Source organism: Polyodon spathula, chromosome 3 (assembly GCF_017654505.1).
Source record: "Polyodon spathula isolate WHYD16114869_AA chromosome 3, ASM1765450v1, whole genome shotgun sequence".
NCBI lineage: Eukaryota > Metazoa > Chordata > Actinopteri > Acipenseriformes > Polyodontidae > Polyodon > Polyodon spathula.
In genome coordinates this window covers 4507186-4524543 of record NC_054536.1, presented here as the reverse complement: position 1 = coordinate 4524543, position 17358 = coordinate 4507186, and the positions used below count along the sequence as shown (strand labels likewise).

The window sequence follows — 17358 nt, the reverse complement described above, 5'->3', positions numbered from 1 at the left end:
ATCACTGTGTGATGTAGTTCAGACTCTCTCCATAGGTACAATAAACTGCAGAGAGACTGTGTAGCCAACAGAAAATATACTAAAATGCAGCAGTCTATCTATAGCATTGGCTTTTCTCAATTAACAAGCGAAAGAGCTAAATATTCAGAGGATAATAAGAAGGACCTACAATAATGTTAGCCAGGCTAATAATAGGTAAGCAAGAGGTTACCATCCCTTTAAGGTTATTACATCAGAACATTCTTTATGATGTCAAGGCTTCTGTGAGCGACACGCAGAATGCTGACTGACAGGTTTAAATAACATTTTGAATCATTTTGGTGGGGTTATGGTGGTAAATTCAGCACACTCATTCCGTGAGGTATTTTCTTTTTCCATCAGTTAAAAGCAGTTTAATGCCAGGAAAGAGAATCGTTCCATAAAGTGACAACCTAAGCAGGATAACAATATGGAATTGAAGAAACATACCTATCACTCTACCTGATTAAAATTATTACCAGCTTTCTGGAGCTTAGGTTATGCTGCCTTGTGCACAATAACATCTGGGGCATTTCAGATAAAAGTTCATATGTTACACTGTGCCTCCGGGGGCTTGCAAAACCACTGAACCATGTCATCTGCAAAGATATAGAGATTTAGCAAGTTGCACAACAAAGCACAGGTAAGCATGTTGAGTAGGGCTGTCAAGCAGTCAGGCACCATTCTGTCAAAATCTTGCTGAACCTTTTTTTTTTTTTTTTTTTTTTGGACTGTGCTTTTGAATTATAATCAAACAAAATTTAGCTTTTCTCCAATGCTTGTTTTCTTTGTGGGATTCAAAATCTATTGTCGACTTGAATTAGTATTTTATGCCTCTAATTTATGGTGCAGAATGAGATTTGCGTCTTAAAAAACATGTTGAGCAAAGAATTTATGAGAAAGACCAGGCTTTTTTCTGCCAGTGCAACGGATTAAGTCTATAGGGGTTAACAAAGTGGAAATCCCTTTTTTATTGCATTAAGTTACTATCTAGTTCAAGATGATTCGCTCATTGACTGTTCAACTCTTAAAGAGCCCAAATACATCACCCATAGATTAAAGGGCAAAGACAGGTGTACAGTAATTGGTTAGCAATTACACATTATACATACAAAATGGAGTGGCCAATTGCACAAGTGAAAAATACAGGCCTATTTGTTTTGTTATCTGTCATTCCCAAAAAGTGAAAAAGCTGCTCAACAGAAATGAGGTACCGCTAGTAGCAATGTCATAAATGGTTCAATACATGTGCTCGTTGACCCGAAGGTGTTACCAAAAGGTTTAGCCAAAAGGTTCCTCTTGCTGTGTTTTGTGTTCACCTGCATTGTTATTTGCTTTGTGTTACTGTTTTTTAACAGGTTTGGACATCAGGCAAGCACAAGTGATTGCATTATCGACTGGTACCAAATGTATCAACGGTGAATATATCAGTGACCAGGGGCTTGTTGTCAATGACTGCCATGCTGAAATTGTTGTACGGAGAGCATTCATTCGATTCCTTTACTCTCAGCTGGAGCTCCTTTTGAGGTAAAAGATGGTTAAAAGCTTTAATTAAGATACATTGTCAGTTGTGTCTGCATAGTTGTGTGATTGAATCAATCTACTCTATAGTCCTCCAGCTAGGTCTGCAATTCCAGCTCTAAAATCTTAGGTAGAAGCTTTCTGGCAACATTTTACATTGTGACTGGGGTTTTAACCTGAAGAAATTCAATAAGAACTAAAATAGCATGTCTGTTGAATTAGAATTCATATTCATAGAAACATCCCTATTGCAACACTTACTCATGCAGACTGACTCTGCTTGTAAATCCATTTTCTCCTGAGTCATCCATTATTTATTTCTTGCTTGTTGAACCCCCCACTAGAAATGCAAGCTACTCCATTTGATACAATGTAAGAAAGTCTGATATTGAGGTACCTTTATAATATAACTAGGGCTTGACTTTTTTTTTGGGGGGGGGGGGGGATTTTTGATCACATGACCCTTTAACTTATTTAAACCAATTCTGTTTCCTAATTAAACTCAGAAAAAGCTGCTAATTACAAAATGACATCACTTGTTTTTACCTTCAATTCTTGACTGAGTTTTATTTCAAACTCTGTTAATTGCTTATCGCTGATCCTAATTGCATTTGATTCTTGCAGTCTCCTGGTTTATCATTGTGCTTTTCACTCGTTTAACAGAGCTGTCCTGACAGATGTTCTTTTCAGCATAAATCACACAGTATGGAGTGTACACTGATAGCAAGCCCATCATTTAAAAATCTCCTTAATTTGTAGCAAAGAAAAAAAATATCTTAAATCCAGTCTTTATTTTTCTCTTTATTAGGATGCAAAGACAGTTTAACAACTACTGATTAACATTTAAAGGGAGGTAGAGATTTGGAAAATAAAAATCAAAAAGTTCAAGTCCTAAAAATAACACATTATAAGGTTATCAATAATGTGAAAATTTTACCATGAAATTTATCATGAAATAATGAAATTTAACAATTGCCATGAAATATGTAGTTCCCTGTGAAAACTCTTTCTGAAAGAACTTTCTATATATATATATATATTCTATATAATATATATATATAGATCTATATATATATATATATACACACACACACACACAACTGTATATTATCATTTAAAAATATATACAGCAAACATTTGCCTCATTGACACACTACCTGTTACACTGTGGAACACACAGCACAGAGCTGCAAGATTTCTTTAAAATGTCTTCAATGAAAAAAACACCAGCTGCATCAAAGATTGGAAATATTTGTTTTAAAGATCGTTCTGTCCAGTACAAGAAGGGCACACTGTATGTCTGTTGTTATTTTTACATGTATTTACGTTTTTATTTTGTTTGATAATTCACTGATGGTAACAATAGACTGTCTTTAAAAGGTGGACATAAAAATGAAATGTTCTACAATTTTGCATGTACTGCTTTGCAGCTAAGCATTGAAATATTCCTAAATATTTAGGAGCATTTCTTGTATAATAGCAACAGCATTATAATAAAAATACTATGTTTAATTATAAAATATCTTGAAATATCAATTTTTAGACCATGAAATGCTGTGAAATAAGATATGTTTTACTGTGAAAAGAACAGAACCCTAAATAGATGACAAAGGGAATTCCTATGCTATTGACTTTCATTTGGGATTCCAAGTCATGTTATCCTGAAGAGCTGAAGTGTCACACACCATGTTTTTCAGGTTTAACTACACTGCAGGAATATCACAAGCAAGACTGTCTTATGGCCTTTGTTTCTTTCCCCCTCTGCACTTAATCTTCATAATTGGCCCATAATTAATACCATGGTAACAGGACATGTTGAAAAACCAAATGCATTCTAATGACTAAGCTCACAGAAATGCTTATTATTCCTCTGCCTGGCTACAGAGACAGATAAATGATAGTGTTAAAGGCACATTTTCCATTTCCATCACTTGGTCCTTCCTTTTGTAAAGCTTCAGTAAATAAGCATTATTGTTTGCTCTGCTGTGTCTGTCTATCTCAGGAGTTTTCATGCCACAAAACTCTTATTTGAACAGATGTCTCCATGAAAACGAAAACAATTGCGTCTGCCAGTCATACTGTTAATTCATGCCATAAAGATAAAGCCCTATTTGCTTCTTAATGGTGTTAAATGCCCCCTGTAATACAGTTTCATGGAAAACAGTGATCCCTCCTTTAATGTCATATTTGCATACAAAAAAACTGACCTTACCAGATGAACAAGTGAATAATCATCGTTATGAAATCCATCCTTTAGGCTCAGCCCGATATCTAATTGCAAGATGTAGCACAGCATCAACAGGCCCCTGAAATGTTAATGTTTTCTTTAAGGTACATTTTTGCATTCATCAATTTTTGTAACCTTTACGTGTTGTAATAATAATAAAGACGAGGTGTCTGGGTTTCTCTTTCTAAAGAAGGAACTAATATTGCCACAATTATTATTGATTTTACTGTATTTTGATATGATAATTTCCTGTCTGGATATGCATGGGTATTCAGTGACTTGTGCAATTAATTGAGACTTCATAGAGGTCCATTATATGGTATGGTACCTCCCACCATGGGATCTCTTGAGTTCTGGGATAGCCCACATTGGCAATTAAATATTTAGCAGCAACACTAAAAGTACAGTAATCTGCTGCGTATCTGCCTGTCCCATATCCTCCCTAACCATTTATCCAAAATGAAATTACTTCTATACAAACATTAGATAGATATACACACATACAGGCACAAAAGGTTTGAGGTCTGGTTTGCTAAGGAGATTGTCTTGTATATAACCATTGGGCATTTAACATATACAAACTTTTTTTGCAGCAGCAGCAGCAATGTCAACCTTGTTTTAAAATACGCAAAAAAAAAAAAAAATCACACAGATGTTTCATTACAGTACAAAAATATATTGATAACAATATTACATGACTGTATTAACATATTCGTTAATACAGTCATGAGGTTGATCATCTGTTATGATCAACCTCTTCAGGACCGTTGAACAGAGCAAATTAGTTCAGATACTGTAGAGCCTACCAAATTTTTCATACACTGTGTTGTATGTACTGCTGCCATTGCTGGTAGTGTCACGTGAGCTGTTCAGTGTATTGATATGTAAATAAATCCTGTTCGTCTGCGTGGGGCATATCAACTTCAACCTCCATCTCGAACTCCTGCCTGTCACTCAGCAGCAAATGTACACACCCACACGGCAGACGGCTACCTTGTCACAAGCATTATACCCTGTATCTTTCTAAGCAAAGGATGTAGGGGAGCTCCCTCATAAAAGCTGAACCTCAAAACAATAATTGTGTGAATATAGTCATTGTACAGCTGCATATAATGGTATTTAAAACAGGATTCATTCATCCGACTTTTTAGATATCCACCCTTACTCTGGTATCCCACCACAGTCGGATATGCAATGGATTACTGTATTGGAATATTTTTTTCTTCAAATAAAAAAAAGAGAAGAAAAGAATGTCTACTAGAAACAGTGGGGGGGGGGGGGGGGGGGGGGGGGGGGGGGGGGGTCCTACTTAAGTTTACATCGTGAACAGTCTTTTCTGCCTCAATCTTCACACATCAATTTCTTTATTGTTTCCTGTCTAAAGCAAACAGCGAGAGGACAGGGAGCAATCAATCTTCATCCGGCACAAGGAGGCAGGCTACAGACTGAGAGAGAACATCCTGTTCCACATGTACATCAGCACCTCACCCTGTGGAGATGCACGCCTCAATTCTCCCTATGAGATTACATCCCACTGTAAGACCCATTCCTTCCCTTGTTTTTACATACTGTGTCTTGCGCTGTATTTACAAAGGGGTTTGTTTCAGCATTACAGAAAGTGATGTGCAGGGATAATCTGAGCCGTTACACACGCACACGGCACATGACATATATACAGTACAGTAGTGTGCAAATGTATTAGATTACCTCAGAATATCATCTTAAATAATTTCTAAAATGCCTCATGCACTTTATCATTTGTGGCTATGTGTTCCTTTTCTCTCACTATTTTAAATTAATTGCATGCAAGGCCTATTAAAGATGTCAATTAAATTAGACAATCACTAATTTGCCTATTTTGAACCTTTTCCAAGATTTTCAAGGTTTACAGTGGTTTGATTTTATATACACATTTAGTAATACATTTACACTACACTACTGTGTGTGTGTGTGTGTATATATATATATATATATATATATATATATATATATATATATATATATATATATATATATATATATATAATATATATATATATATATATACTGAGTGTACAAAATATTACGAACACCTGCTCTTTCCATGAAATAGCCTGACGAGATGAATCCAGGTGAAAGCTATGATCCCTTATTGATGTAACCTGTTAATTCCACCTCAATCAGTGTAGATGAAGGGGAGACAGGTTAAGAAGATTATTTAAGCCTTCACACAATTGAGACATGGATTGTGTATGTGTACCATTCAGAGGGTAAATGGGCAAGACAAAAGATTTAAGTGGCTTTGAACGGGGTATGGTAGTAGGTGCCATGGGACACAGGTTTGAGTGTGTCAAGAACTGCAACGCTACTGGGTTTTTCATGCTCAGCAGTTTCCTATGTGTATCAAGGATGGTCCACCACCCAAAAGACATCCAGCCAAATGGCTCATTAATGAAAGAGGCCAAAGGAGGCTGACACAAATTGTGCAGAGCAACAGACGGGCTACAATTAGTTAACTGACAGTCCAGTACAACATTGGTGCCCAAAGACCCATAAAAGAACGCACAACTCGTCGTACCTTGACACAAATTATGGCAGCCGACCACCTAACAGAGTTCCACTTCTTTTAGCAAAATACAAGCGACTGCATTTGCAGTGGGCTAAGGAATGAAAGCACTGGCCACTGGAGGATTGGAAAAACATTGCCTGGTCTGATGAATCCCGGTTCCTGCTGTTTCACGCTGATGGAAGGACTAGGTTATGGAGAAAACCACATGATTACATGCATCCATCATGCCAAGTGTCACATTGCAGGCTGGTGGTGGTGGTGGTGTGATGGTGTGGGGTGTGTTTTCATGGCACACATTGGGCCCCTTGATGAAAGTGGAGCAACGTTTGAATGCCACAGGATATCTGAACATCATTGCCAATCAGGTGCATCTCTTCATGGCAGCAGTGTATCCATCTGCTAATGGATTTTTTCAGCAGGATAATGCCCCATGCCACAAGGCTAGGATTGTCCAGGAATGGTTCCACGAACACGACAGTGAATTCAGCTTACTACAGAGAATTAACATGAGAAACTTCATTGACACTTGCATATAAACAGTACAGTATTATTAATAGCATAATAACAACCAATAATAATAAGGAGTTGTATTGAACTGTCCAATCAGAGAGCTGGATGCAGTTACTGGGTGAACGTGAATGATTAGCTGATTCACGTTTGAGTGACTGAGAGTGTAAGTTAAGTACGTAAAACATATTTAGATTTAAAAAATAAATTAGTCTTATATGTGTCATTAAATATTTTATATAGTCATGTCCTCAATAAAAATACATTGTTAAATATATGCCTATTTTCTGAAACAGGACTTCCTGTGTAGTTTTTATGAATGAGATGAGTGAGTGAGTAAGTGAGTGAATGAGTGAGTAAGTGATGCTACTCAGGTAGGTGGGTCAAACAAGCTCTTCAATCATGGATGACTCTGACCCTCAAAACATAGAATGCAAGATCTTTGAGATTCATTTCGGAAATTACCCGTAACATATATATACTCCAAATAACACAAGACCACTCCAAAACAACAAACCCCCTTTTTAACTATCTCGCCAGACTAACAGTGTCCTGCCTTCTCTACTCTTCCCTACTCCAGTCGCCCTCACAGCCTCTAACCGGCTCTCTCTCTCTGGCTAAGTCTCGTAGCCCTCAATTAGTGCAACACATTGAAATGGTCTGTCCTTTCTCAATTGCACTCACTAACAGCTCTCCCCTCTGGCATAATCCCCCTGCTTTATACCAACATGCCAAGACCCACCCCTGACCCACTGCCCCACCAATCACTGCAGCACATCACTCTCACCGACTGCTTGACAACAACAGGAGCTGCACCACTCATCTCCAGGGAGTGATCTACCTGAGATGCCATTAACTCCCCCCCCCCCCCCCCCACTTCACTATCCCTCACCTAACTAATTCCCCTCCCCCTATTCTAACCCCCGTCATGGTCCCGTCCTGAACAAGACATGCACCTGTTCAATAAACAATCAAACAAACAAACATAAAAGAGTCCCTTCAGGGCATAATCATCATAAATACTGATTCATTTCATCTGCTGGTAAAAGAGGTGCATCAGGGGACATTCGAATCAGGCATCCAGAAGCATGGGGAACCCTCCGTTTCCTCCTAGTTGGGTCAGTTTTCAATGTCATCAATCCAGGTCGTTTCATGACGCACGGGGGAACCTTTTGTTTCCTCTTAGCTGGGTCAGTTTTCAATGTCATCAATCCAGGATGTTTCATGAAGCACGGGGGAACCTTTTGTTTCCTCCTAGCTGGGTCAGTTTTCAATGTCATCAATCCAGGTCGTTTCATGACGCACGGGGGAACCTTTTGTTTCCTCTTAGCTGGGTCAGTTTTCAATGTCATCAATCCAGGATGTTTCATGAAGCATGGGGAACCCTTTGTTTCTTCCTAGCTGGGTCAGTTTTCAATGTCATCAATCTAGGATGTTTCATGAAGCATGGGGAACCCTTTTTTTCCTCCTAGCTGGGTCAGTTTTCAATGTCATCAATCCAGGATGTTTCATGAAGCATGGGGAACCCTTTGTTTCTTCCTAGCTGGGTCAGTTTTCAATGTCATCAATCCAGGATGTTTCATGAAGCACGGGGGAACCTTTTGTTTCCTCCTAGCTGGGTCAGTTTTCAATGTCATCAATCCAGGTCGTTTCATGACGCACGGGGGAACCTTTTGTTTCCTCTTAGCTGGGTCAGTTTTCAATGTCATCAATCTAGGATGTTTCATGAAGCATGGGGAACCCTATGTTTCCTCCTAGCTGGGTCAGTTTTCAATGTCATCAATCTAGGATGTTTCATGAAGCATGGGGAACCCTTCTTTTCCTCCTAGCTGGGTCAGTTTTCAATGTCATCAATCCAGGATGTTTCATGAAGCATGGGGAACCCTTTGTTTCTTCCTAGCTGGGTCAGTTTTCAATGTCATCAATCTAGGATGTTTCATGAAGCATGGGGAACCCTTCTTTTCCTCCTAGCTGGGTCAGTTTTCAATGTCATCAATCCAGGATGTTTCATGAAGCATGGGGAACCCTTTGTTTCTTCCTAGCTGGGTCAGTTTTCAATGTCATCAATCCAGGATGTTTCATGAAGCACGGGGGAACCTTTTGTTTCCTCCTAGCTGGGTCAGTTTTCAATGTCATCAATCCAGGATGTTTCATGAAGCATGGGGAACCCTTTGTTTCTTCCTAGCTGGGTCAGTTTTCAATGTCATCAATCCAGGATGTTTCATGAAGCACGGGGGAACCTTTTGTTTCCTCCTAGCTGGGTCAGTTTTCAATGTCATCAATCCAGGTCGTTTCATGACGCACGGGGGAACCTTTTGTTTCCTCTTAGCTGGGTCAGTTTTCAATGTCATCAATCTAGGATGTTTCATGAAGCATGGGGAACCCTTTGTTTCCTCCTAGCTGGGTCAGTTTTCAATGTCATCAATCTAGGATGTTTCATGAAGCATGGGGAACCCTTTGTTTCCTCCTAGCTGGGTCAGTTTTCAATGTCATCAATCTAGGATGTTTCATGAAGCATGGGGAACCCTTTGTTTCTTCCTAGCTGGGTCAGTTTTCAATGTCATCAATCTAGGATGTTTCATGAAGCATGGGGAACCCTTCTTTTCCTCCTAGCTGGGTCAGTTTTCAATGTCATCAATCCAGGATGTTTCATGAAGCATGGGGAACCATTTGTTTCTTCCTAGCTGGGTCAGTTTTCAATGTCATCAATCCAGGATGTTTCATGACTGCAAAAAAGTATGCTCAATAATAACTAACAATACTGAGCTCGATGTGAAAAGGTCTTTGGGGTGAACTTGTAGCCCTCTTTTTACGTATTTAAGTGTCTTGCTGTATAAATCTGAGTTGTCATAAACATAAATATAATCTTAAAAAGACCTAAAATGTGTATACATACAGCATACTACCTTCAATCATTAACCCTTTCAGTCCTGGCAGGCCTTATTAGTGTTTGTAAAGTACAGACAAGACTTTAAAAGTCCCATTTACCAAAACATATGTACAAAATATTTTTTGTCCTGTTCTCATGTATACTTAATAAAGGAGTTCCTTTTTTTAATTATACTGCAAAACTTCATCTTACATTCTTCAGTTCAGGACTGAAGGGTTACAACATTGTAAAGACTGGTCTGCATACTAATGTACAATGAATCCAAAAGATATATGAATTATGACTTCAAAACCAAAAATAACAATGTTCTTATCTTAACAAATGTTTGCATGTAATTGTGTTTGTGTGAAGTGCACAGCGGCAAGCACATTGTGAAGAAATTCCACGGGCACCTACGGACGAAGATCGAATCTGGAGAGGGGACCGTTCCTGTGCGAGGTCACAGTGCAGTGCAGACCTGGGACGGGGTGATGCAGGGGGAGCAGCTCGTCACCATGTCCTGCACGGATAAAATTGCCAGGTAGGTTCACAAGCACCTTCCATAGATTGAGCAAAGCGGTGGTTCTGGCATGGAATTCACTTTAACCGTAAATCAAATCACATTAAACATGTAGCACAATTTAGACACTATATGTCCAATGATTGTCAAGGAAGGGATTTATATCTTACCTCAATCCATTACGTCCCTGCTGTGTGCCAGCGTTCGCCGCCTCCTCCACCTGTTTTTTTTACTTTGTCTAACGGGGAGGGCAGCTATCCTGCCCCCCTGCCTATGGCTTCCCTATGGTCAGCCTTTCCACTTATCTGCAACAGGGCCATCGTGGGGACGGGGGACGGGGGGGTGCAAGGGATGTCTTGTGAGAAGGAACAGTGCACAGTATTACTCTTTCTCACAGTATTACTTTCTCATCTGTTAGACTGTAGCACAGGCTTTTCATACTTTATTATTAAGTTAATGCTTGAATCTGTATTGTATGGGTCTTGGTTTTAGGGGGTGGATATAAAATATCTCTAATACATTTAGGCAGTACAGTGGGCCGCTGGGAATAATATTACCAGTATTTTTAAATTTACCAAAGAGTATTAGGACCCCTTCATCTTGGTGAAAAACATTTGCTATAGATCTGTCCAGCTCCAGATCAGTGATATTTCAGTGCTAGATGGAGAAGGGCAATATATTGATTTAAGGATTATGTTTATTAAAGACTAGACATGGGGGGTTAGTTTAAATACTGGAGTATTATAAAGCAATTCAACAATAAAACTGGAGGCCTTTTACTATTTTTTATGTGGGAGGGCATTCTTACCAGCAAAGAAATTGGCGCTTTATTAATCTCTCAGTGTGCTGCTACTCCGTGGTGCAGGTGGGCTAGGAAAGCAAACCTCTTTTTCGTTGCAGAAGTGAATGTAGCCTTATTTATATGGAATAATTCAATTGCTTCTGAAATATACATTATCAATTCCTTTGACTTCTGCTTACTGAAAAGTAATGCAAAGGATGTCTTAGCAGTTCATTGAAAACTGGACATGCAGTAGTATAATATTTTAGATTTGGCAGAAATGTAAAAATATAGATTTTTCTTAAAAATGAAATGAACTTTGGCCAGTTTCAGAATATTTCTGTAACCTGATACACTGTTAGACATTCTTTTCATTTTCCACAGTGAAAGTTTCCAGCTTCCTAAAAATATATTATATGAGTGAGATGTCCGTTATAAAAAAAAAAGTACAGTCTTTCAAAAACAGAGATCCAAGTAGTGCAGGCACACCATTTTAAATTGTTAATGCCCATTGAAAATGAATTATATAAGATTAAAAATGCTCTTTTTGTTCTGTAGCTCCATGGATGATGAGCGCCTTTAACATCCTCCAAAGTAATTGTATCTTTCACTGCTACAATTAGGCCATTACAAGAGATTTCCAGGTGCTTTTAATTCAGTTTTGCGCTATTCTGGGCTGCCATCCCTAGATACTGAATTAACAGAGAAGGCAATCAGAAGTTTTAATCCTAGCAGTGGCCTGTAATCCATGCTTCAATCACTGGAGGATTCAAAGGCTGGGATGGTTGGGCCGGTGTCGGCCAATCACTGTTGCTGTTCTACCTCTGCTGGTGTTAATGTGACCTATTTGATTCACTTCATAGGGGCTGGGAATGGCCTGATTAGATCTGGCCAGGCCACTGCGGGGGTCAGTGTAATTACTTTACACAAAAATAGACCATCCTCCGCTTTCCCACACTCATTTTATATCCCTGTAATTTATACTTCCACAGAAGAGCTCAGGTCACCAGGGTAGCTTACAAGGGCACTGTCAAGAGCAGCAAGTTGAATCTTTATCCAGCTGCCTTGACGTTCTGTAGCTCTGCAGTGAAGAATGATGTGATCAATGCAGTTTGTGGCATTTTCGGGTTATCGCACCAGACGGTGCGTTGGTAATTTTGCTTGCAAAACTGACAGTCCTTTTTGTTTTTGGTAGATGGGGCGGTTTTATGATTACAAAATGCAATAAAAATTTATTTTTCTAAGTAAAATGAAGGGACCGGAGTAGATGTTTAATTAAGGCAATGGCTGTTTTAATTGAAGGCTTGTGTATGAATATTATCCTTTATATTCCATTTGGGTTTTATGGCGATGAACACATTACTTTAATGGTCTGCATTTACAGAGGGAGAGGGAGATGAAAAGAGAGATAGGGAGAAGTAGAGAGAGACTCCCCCGTAAACTCAGCCAGATGGCTGTCTTTTCTTGCATGAGATTAAAAGATGTTTCTAATTCACAGCGCTGCTTCACAGGCAAATTAATATTGCAGGCTAAATCGATTGTGTTTTAGGGAGAGAAAAAAAAAATTAAACCCAAATCCTTTTTCCATATAAGAGGTGTCGTAGATTCCTTGAACAGTTCGTTCTCCAGGTAGGGCGGGCTGAATGTCAGCATTCAGTAATTATTGGAAAGTGTTCTGTGTGTTAATTGGCTGCTCAAGGAAGCAACAAATATAATGACTCCTTATCAATCATAAAGGAGATGCGAAGGGAAGAGGCAAGCTCAATAATTGCGGTAATGATTTAGAGACATTAATTAACAAAAAAGAACAGTGATGTGAAAATTAGCCTCATAATGTTTGCTGCTGATTGTGCATTTCCAAGCTCACCAGGCTGCTGACTGAGGGTTTGGAGTACAAACCACATCGTTTTGTGTTTTGATTTCAGGAAAATTTTTGTCTAATAGAAAAAAAAAAAAAAAAAAAAGCTGCAATGTTTGGATAGTTCTATGTTGGCACTAAGCTGGTACTAAAGCATGGGGGCTCAATATCTGTTCTGATTATCTGGCATGTCCTGCAAATATTAATAATGTTACTGTAGCTTGCACCAACACCACTGCAGGCATAACCAAAATGAGTTCAGAAAATCATTAGATGGCATTTGAAAGACCCTAATGGTCTCCTAGCCCAATTCAAAATGAAACATTGGGTTCGTTTAAGTCTAAATTCAATAGTTGTTTTTTAATGTGCTTGTATATAATTGGTTGTAGCTGGAGTGTATATAAGCGCGCTTGTTTTTAATTTCATAAAGCGCTCTGGGAGGCCACAGTATGAAGGCTGCTATATAAAAAAATATATTAGATTTGTATTGTATTGTATATTCATATAAATAAATGCATTTTAAAAATGGCATATAAAATATTGGAAATGAGCAACATGTTCAAAGCTTAAGAAGGAACATTTTGTTGTGCAAAGAGTCATGAGATTGCTGCACACGAAAAGAAGCTATGGAAAAGTGGAGGTTTTGGTCACCTTTATTAATACAGTACACTCAGCAATCATCTTGGTTCTCTTCTTCAGTGAGCACTCCCTCCATCAGAACTCATGAATACCTTTCTCAAATCCAGAGGGATTCAAACTCTTGAAGCTGGATCTCCCTTTTTCCTTTGGGTTTCGCTTTGCCCCCCAAATAGAGAATCCCCAGCCTGGCTTGTGTTAACTTTACTGCCCAGACCACAGTGCTGCTGAATTTATTTGATTTATAAACTGCAAGGTGACACAGCTAGTGTTTTCTATATTATTTTGCCTGTGCTTATGGAACAGTAAATATCATTATTTTAATATTCTTTAATGAATATGAACACATTTCTGAACTTCACGATACATATTTTCAAACAGCCATAAATCCAGTAACACCTTTTTGTAAAAACTCAATTGCAACAGCACAAAAAAAAAATAATAATAAAAAAAAAAAATCTAGCCCCTTCAGGCTGTCTCAGCAGTTTGTCAAAGCATGCGTCGGGTCACCTTACAGAAGAGCCATGGAAGAGAATGGAAACAACCACCAGGTTCAATGAATAGAGGTCAAGCGGCTTAGGATTCATGTGGATGTCCTTCAGAAACTACCACAGCTTATAAAAAGCTTTTCCTTGTGGAACAGCAGCTGGACCCCAGAGAAGAAGCTAGTGTTGGCACAGCTGGAGCCTCCAGAAAGCACACCTGCTTTCAAGGTCACTACAATGTATAATGATATGCATCAATGTGGGAGTTCATAGGTTAAGTAAGATGGGGAACGGTTACATTACGGATGCAGGAAACACAGGGGACTCTTCTGTGGTTTAAATAGAAGTGAATCAACACTACAGTAAATATTGATATCATGAAGGTTATGAAAATGGGGGAATTTAAGTCTCTAGTGCAGTCTGTAAAGGTAAAAATGGTTATTTCAATGACTGACATGGTGGCTGTTTTTATAGCCACTGCAGTTTTGATCAATAGAATAGACCACACTGTTCTGGAAAGGGGGGAATGCAAATAAACATAGCTATGAGTGCCTGACCTTTAATATACTTAAATAAACAGATCTCTGCTGACACCGTATTGATCCCTTCATGTATTTGTCTTTTAGATGGAATGTTCTTGGTATCCAGGGATCGCTCCTCAGCTACTTTATCGAGCCTATCTACCTGCACAGCTTCATTGTGGGGAGCCTTCATCACATCGGTCACTTCTCAAGGACAGTGAGCCATCGGGTACAGCACATTGGTCAGCTGCCAGCGTCATACAAGCAGAATCAGCCACTTCTCAGTGGTAAGTTATGAAGCCCATTATCATGAAATGAGATGATGCATATAATCATGCATCTCAGAGCACAGGCACTTTAAGCAAAGTGGAGATTCTGGTAAGGAACTCACTTTAACCTTAGATCAGATGACATAATTATCAAGCATATTTTAGGCACTTCCAATAGCAGAACAAATCATTAGTCGAATAGCTAGTATCTTATTTGTTATTTGATAATCAATATGTTTAGTGATCAGCAAGGAAGGGATTTATGTCTTACCTCAATCCATTACATCCCTTGTCTCCTCCTCCCCAGTCTTCACCTGCTTTTTGGCTTTGTCGAAAGGGGAGGCAGCTATCCTGCAGGACTACCTTGAAAGGCAAGGCCAAAGGCCAAAGAATGTAGTTTAAAAATATGTATAAAGCCATAGTGTTGTCTAGTCTAAGCTTCAATAAATAATCATATCGCATGACTTTCCTGAATGAACTTGAGTATCATGCTTTGTATAAAGTAGCTCCATCATTACGGCTATATTTGTATTAACTAGTAGCAAAAGTCATATTTCTGTGCTTGTAAGTAAGCAGGCACTAAATTTAAAGTTTGAGTGTAAACACATTCAGTTAAACGTCAGAAAACCTGAAAGATATGGAAAGAAAAGGTTTCTCAGTTTGCCTTTATTTTTGGAGTGCAAAGGGATACTAAGACTCCTCGTGAAAATATCAATACACTGCAATGCAACTGCCACAAATGACATTTGATATACAGCATTGGCTGTTCTCAGACATCAGTAGTCTGGTCTCTCCAGCCATTCATTTTGCTGACAACTGTTTTCTGGCAGTTATTCATTGTCATACATGGTCAGTCCATTGGGAAATGAACCATGCCCATGGTTACTAATGAACCGTTCAGCAGGTCAGTGGAAACCCCTGATGCTAAATGGCCTGAGCACAGAGCAGGAAGTTTGTATTGATTTTGTCTTGATCACACAGTATGTGTTTCATATGTAAAACCATGTGCTCCCGGGTGTTACTGTGTGTAACTGTGGATTTGAACATGAATATAATCCTTGCTTGTGGTCTAGCTCCGTTGTCTTCTGTTGACCTTACCTGGTTATTTTTCACGCACTGAATGTCTAATTACTTAGAGCATAAGAATATAACAAAAGTTTGAGAACAACAAAATGCTATTCGCTCCTTCAAGGTTTGTCCCTTGTTAGCACACCAATCTCCCCTACTGGGGTGGGGGGGGTCTAATTTAAAAGCACAGAATCTGGTCTTTTTTACACTGTCCGCTGTGTTTAGATCCTACTACGTCACTTGGTAGGCTATTGCATGCATTTATAACTGGAAAAAAGAGCCTTCCTATCTTTTGTTCTAAACTTACTTTTACTCCACTTCCATTCGTGCCATCTTTTTCTGCTCTCCTCACTCAATTTGAAGTCATGTCTTGGGTAACAGTGTCTGTCGTTGATCTTTTCCTGCTAGGACCCCCTTCTAATGAGATGTATACCTCAAGGATCCTATCCTGCTTAAATAAATGAATCTGAATCGTCCTCATTCCAGTGACAGTATGCTATGTGAGCCTACACGGTCTGATGATCACATCTAGTCTGTACACCAGATGTTTGTGGAGCTGCTGTGAGTCAAATGCACTGAGATTCCTGTTCTTTTAGCACCCTTGGTGACAAAAGGACTGAGTAGTCCTTCCAGTGCTTTCCTTCTCCTTTAAAAGGAACCCATACTGGAGTTTATTCCAACTGATGTGTTGAAGTCCCATGTTTAACTTTGAACCGTAGTCCCACAGTCACAGTCACACTGTGAAATATCTGCGAAAAAAGGGGGCTGGCACACTCCCTTTAAAGTGTGTAATAGCATATGTAACAGGGCAGAGGCTGGGCACACCACGCAAACCTCGCGCAACTCAAGCAAGTGTCTCAACCACGATGCAAAAGAGCCAGGCTTTTAAGCTCATCTCATCTCACCAACCTGTTACACCTCTGTCAAACAGAATCCACAATGACAGTGTATCACACAGCATTGCCTGTTACACCTCGATCAAACAGAATCCACAATGACAGTGTATCATACAGCATTGCCTGTTACACTTCTATCAAACAGAATCCACAATGACAGTGTATCACACAGCACTGCCTGTTACACCTCTGTCAAACAGAATCCACAATGACAGTGTATCACACAGCACTGCCTGTTACACCTCGATCAAACAGAATCCACAATGACAGTGTATCATACAGCATTGCCTGTTACACTTCTATCAAACAGAATCCACAATGACAGTGTATCACACAGCACTGCCTGTTACACCTCTATCAAACAGAATCCACAATGACAGTGTATCACACAGCACTGCCTGTTACACCTCTATCAAACAGAATCCACAATGACAGTGTATCACACAGCATTGCCTGTTACACTTCTATCAAACAGAATCCACAATGACAGTGTATCACACAGCACTGCCTGTTACACCTCTATCAAACAGAATCCACAATGACAGTGTATCACACAGCATTGCCTGTTACACTTCTATCAAACAGAATCCACAATGACAGTGTATCACACAGCACTGCCCGCTACACCTCTATC

The 17358-nt window shown here is 39.2% G+C and overlaps 1 protein-coding gene across 1 annotated transcript in view; it reads left to right on the top strand.

The window, feature by feature from the left end:
* LOC121310805 (double-stranded RNA-specific editase B2-like) overlaps positions 1-17358 on the top strand; it is a 156168-nt gene that overhangs the window by 135551 nt on the left and 3259 nt on the right. The window contains exons 5-8 of the mRNA XM_041243728.1: positions 1377-1545; positions 5151-5302; positions 10063-10231; positions 14597-14778. Of these exons, the coding sequence (XP_041099662.1) occupies positions 1377-1545; positions 5151-5302; positions 10063-10231; positions 14597-14778 (672 nt within the window). The remainder of the gene's footprint in view (positions 1-1376; positions 1546-5150; positions 5303-10062; positions 10232-14596; positions 14779-17358) is intronic.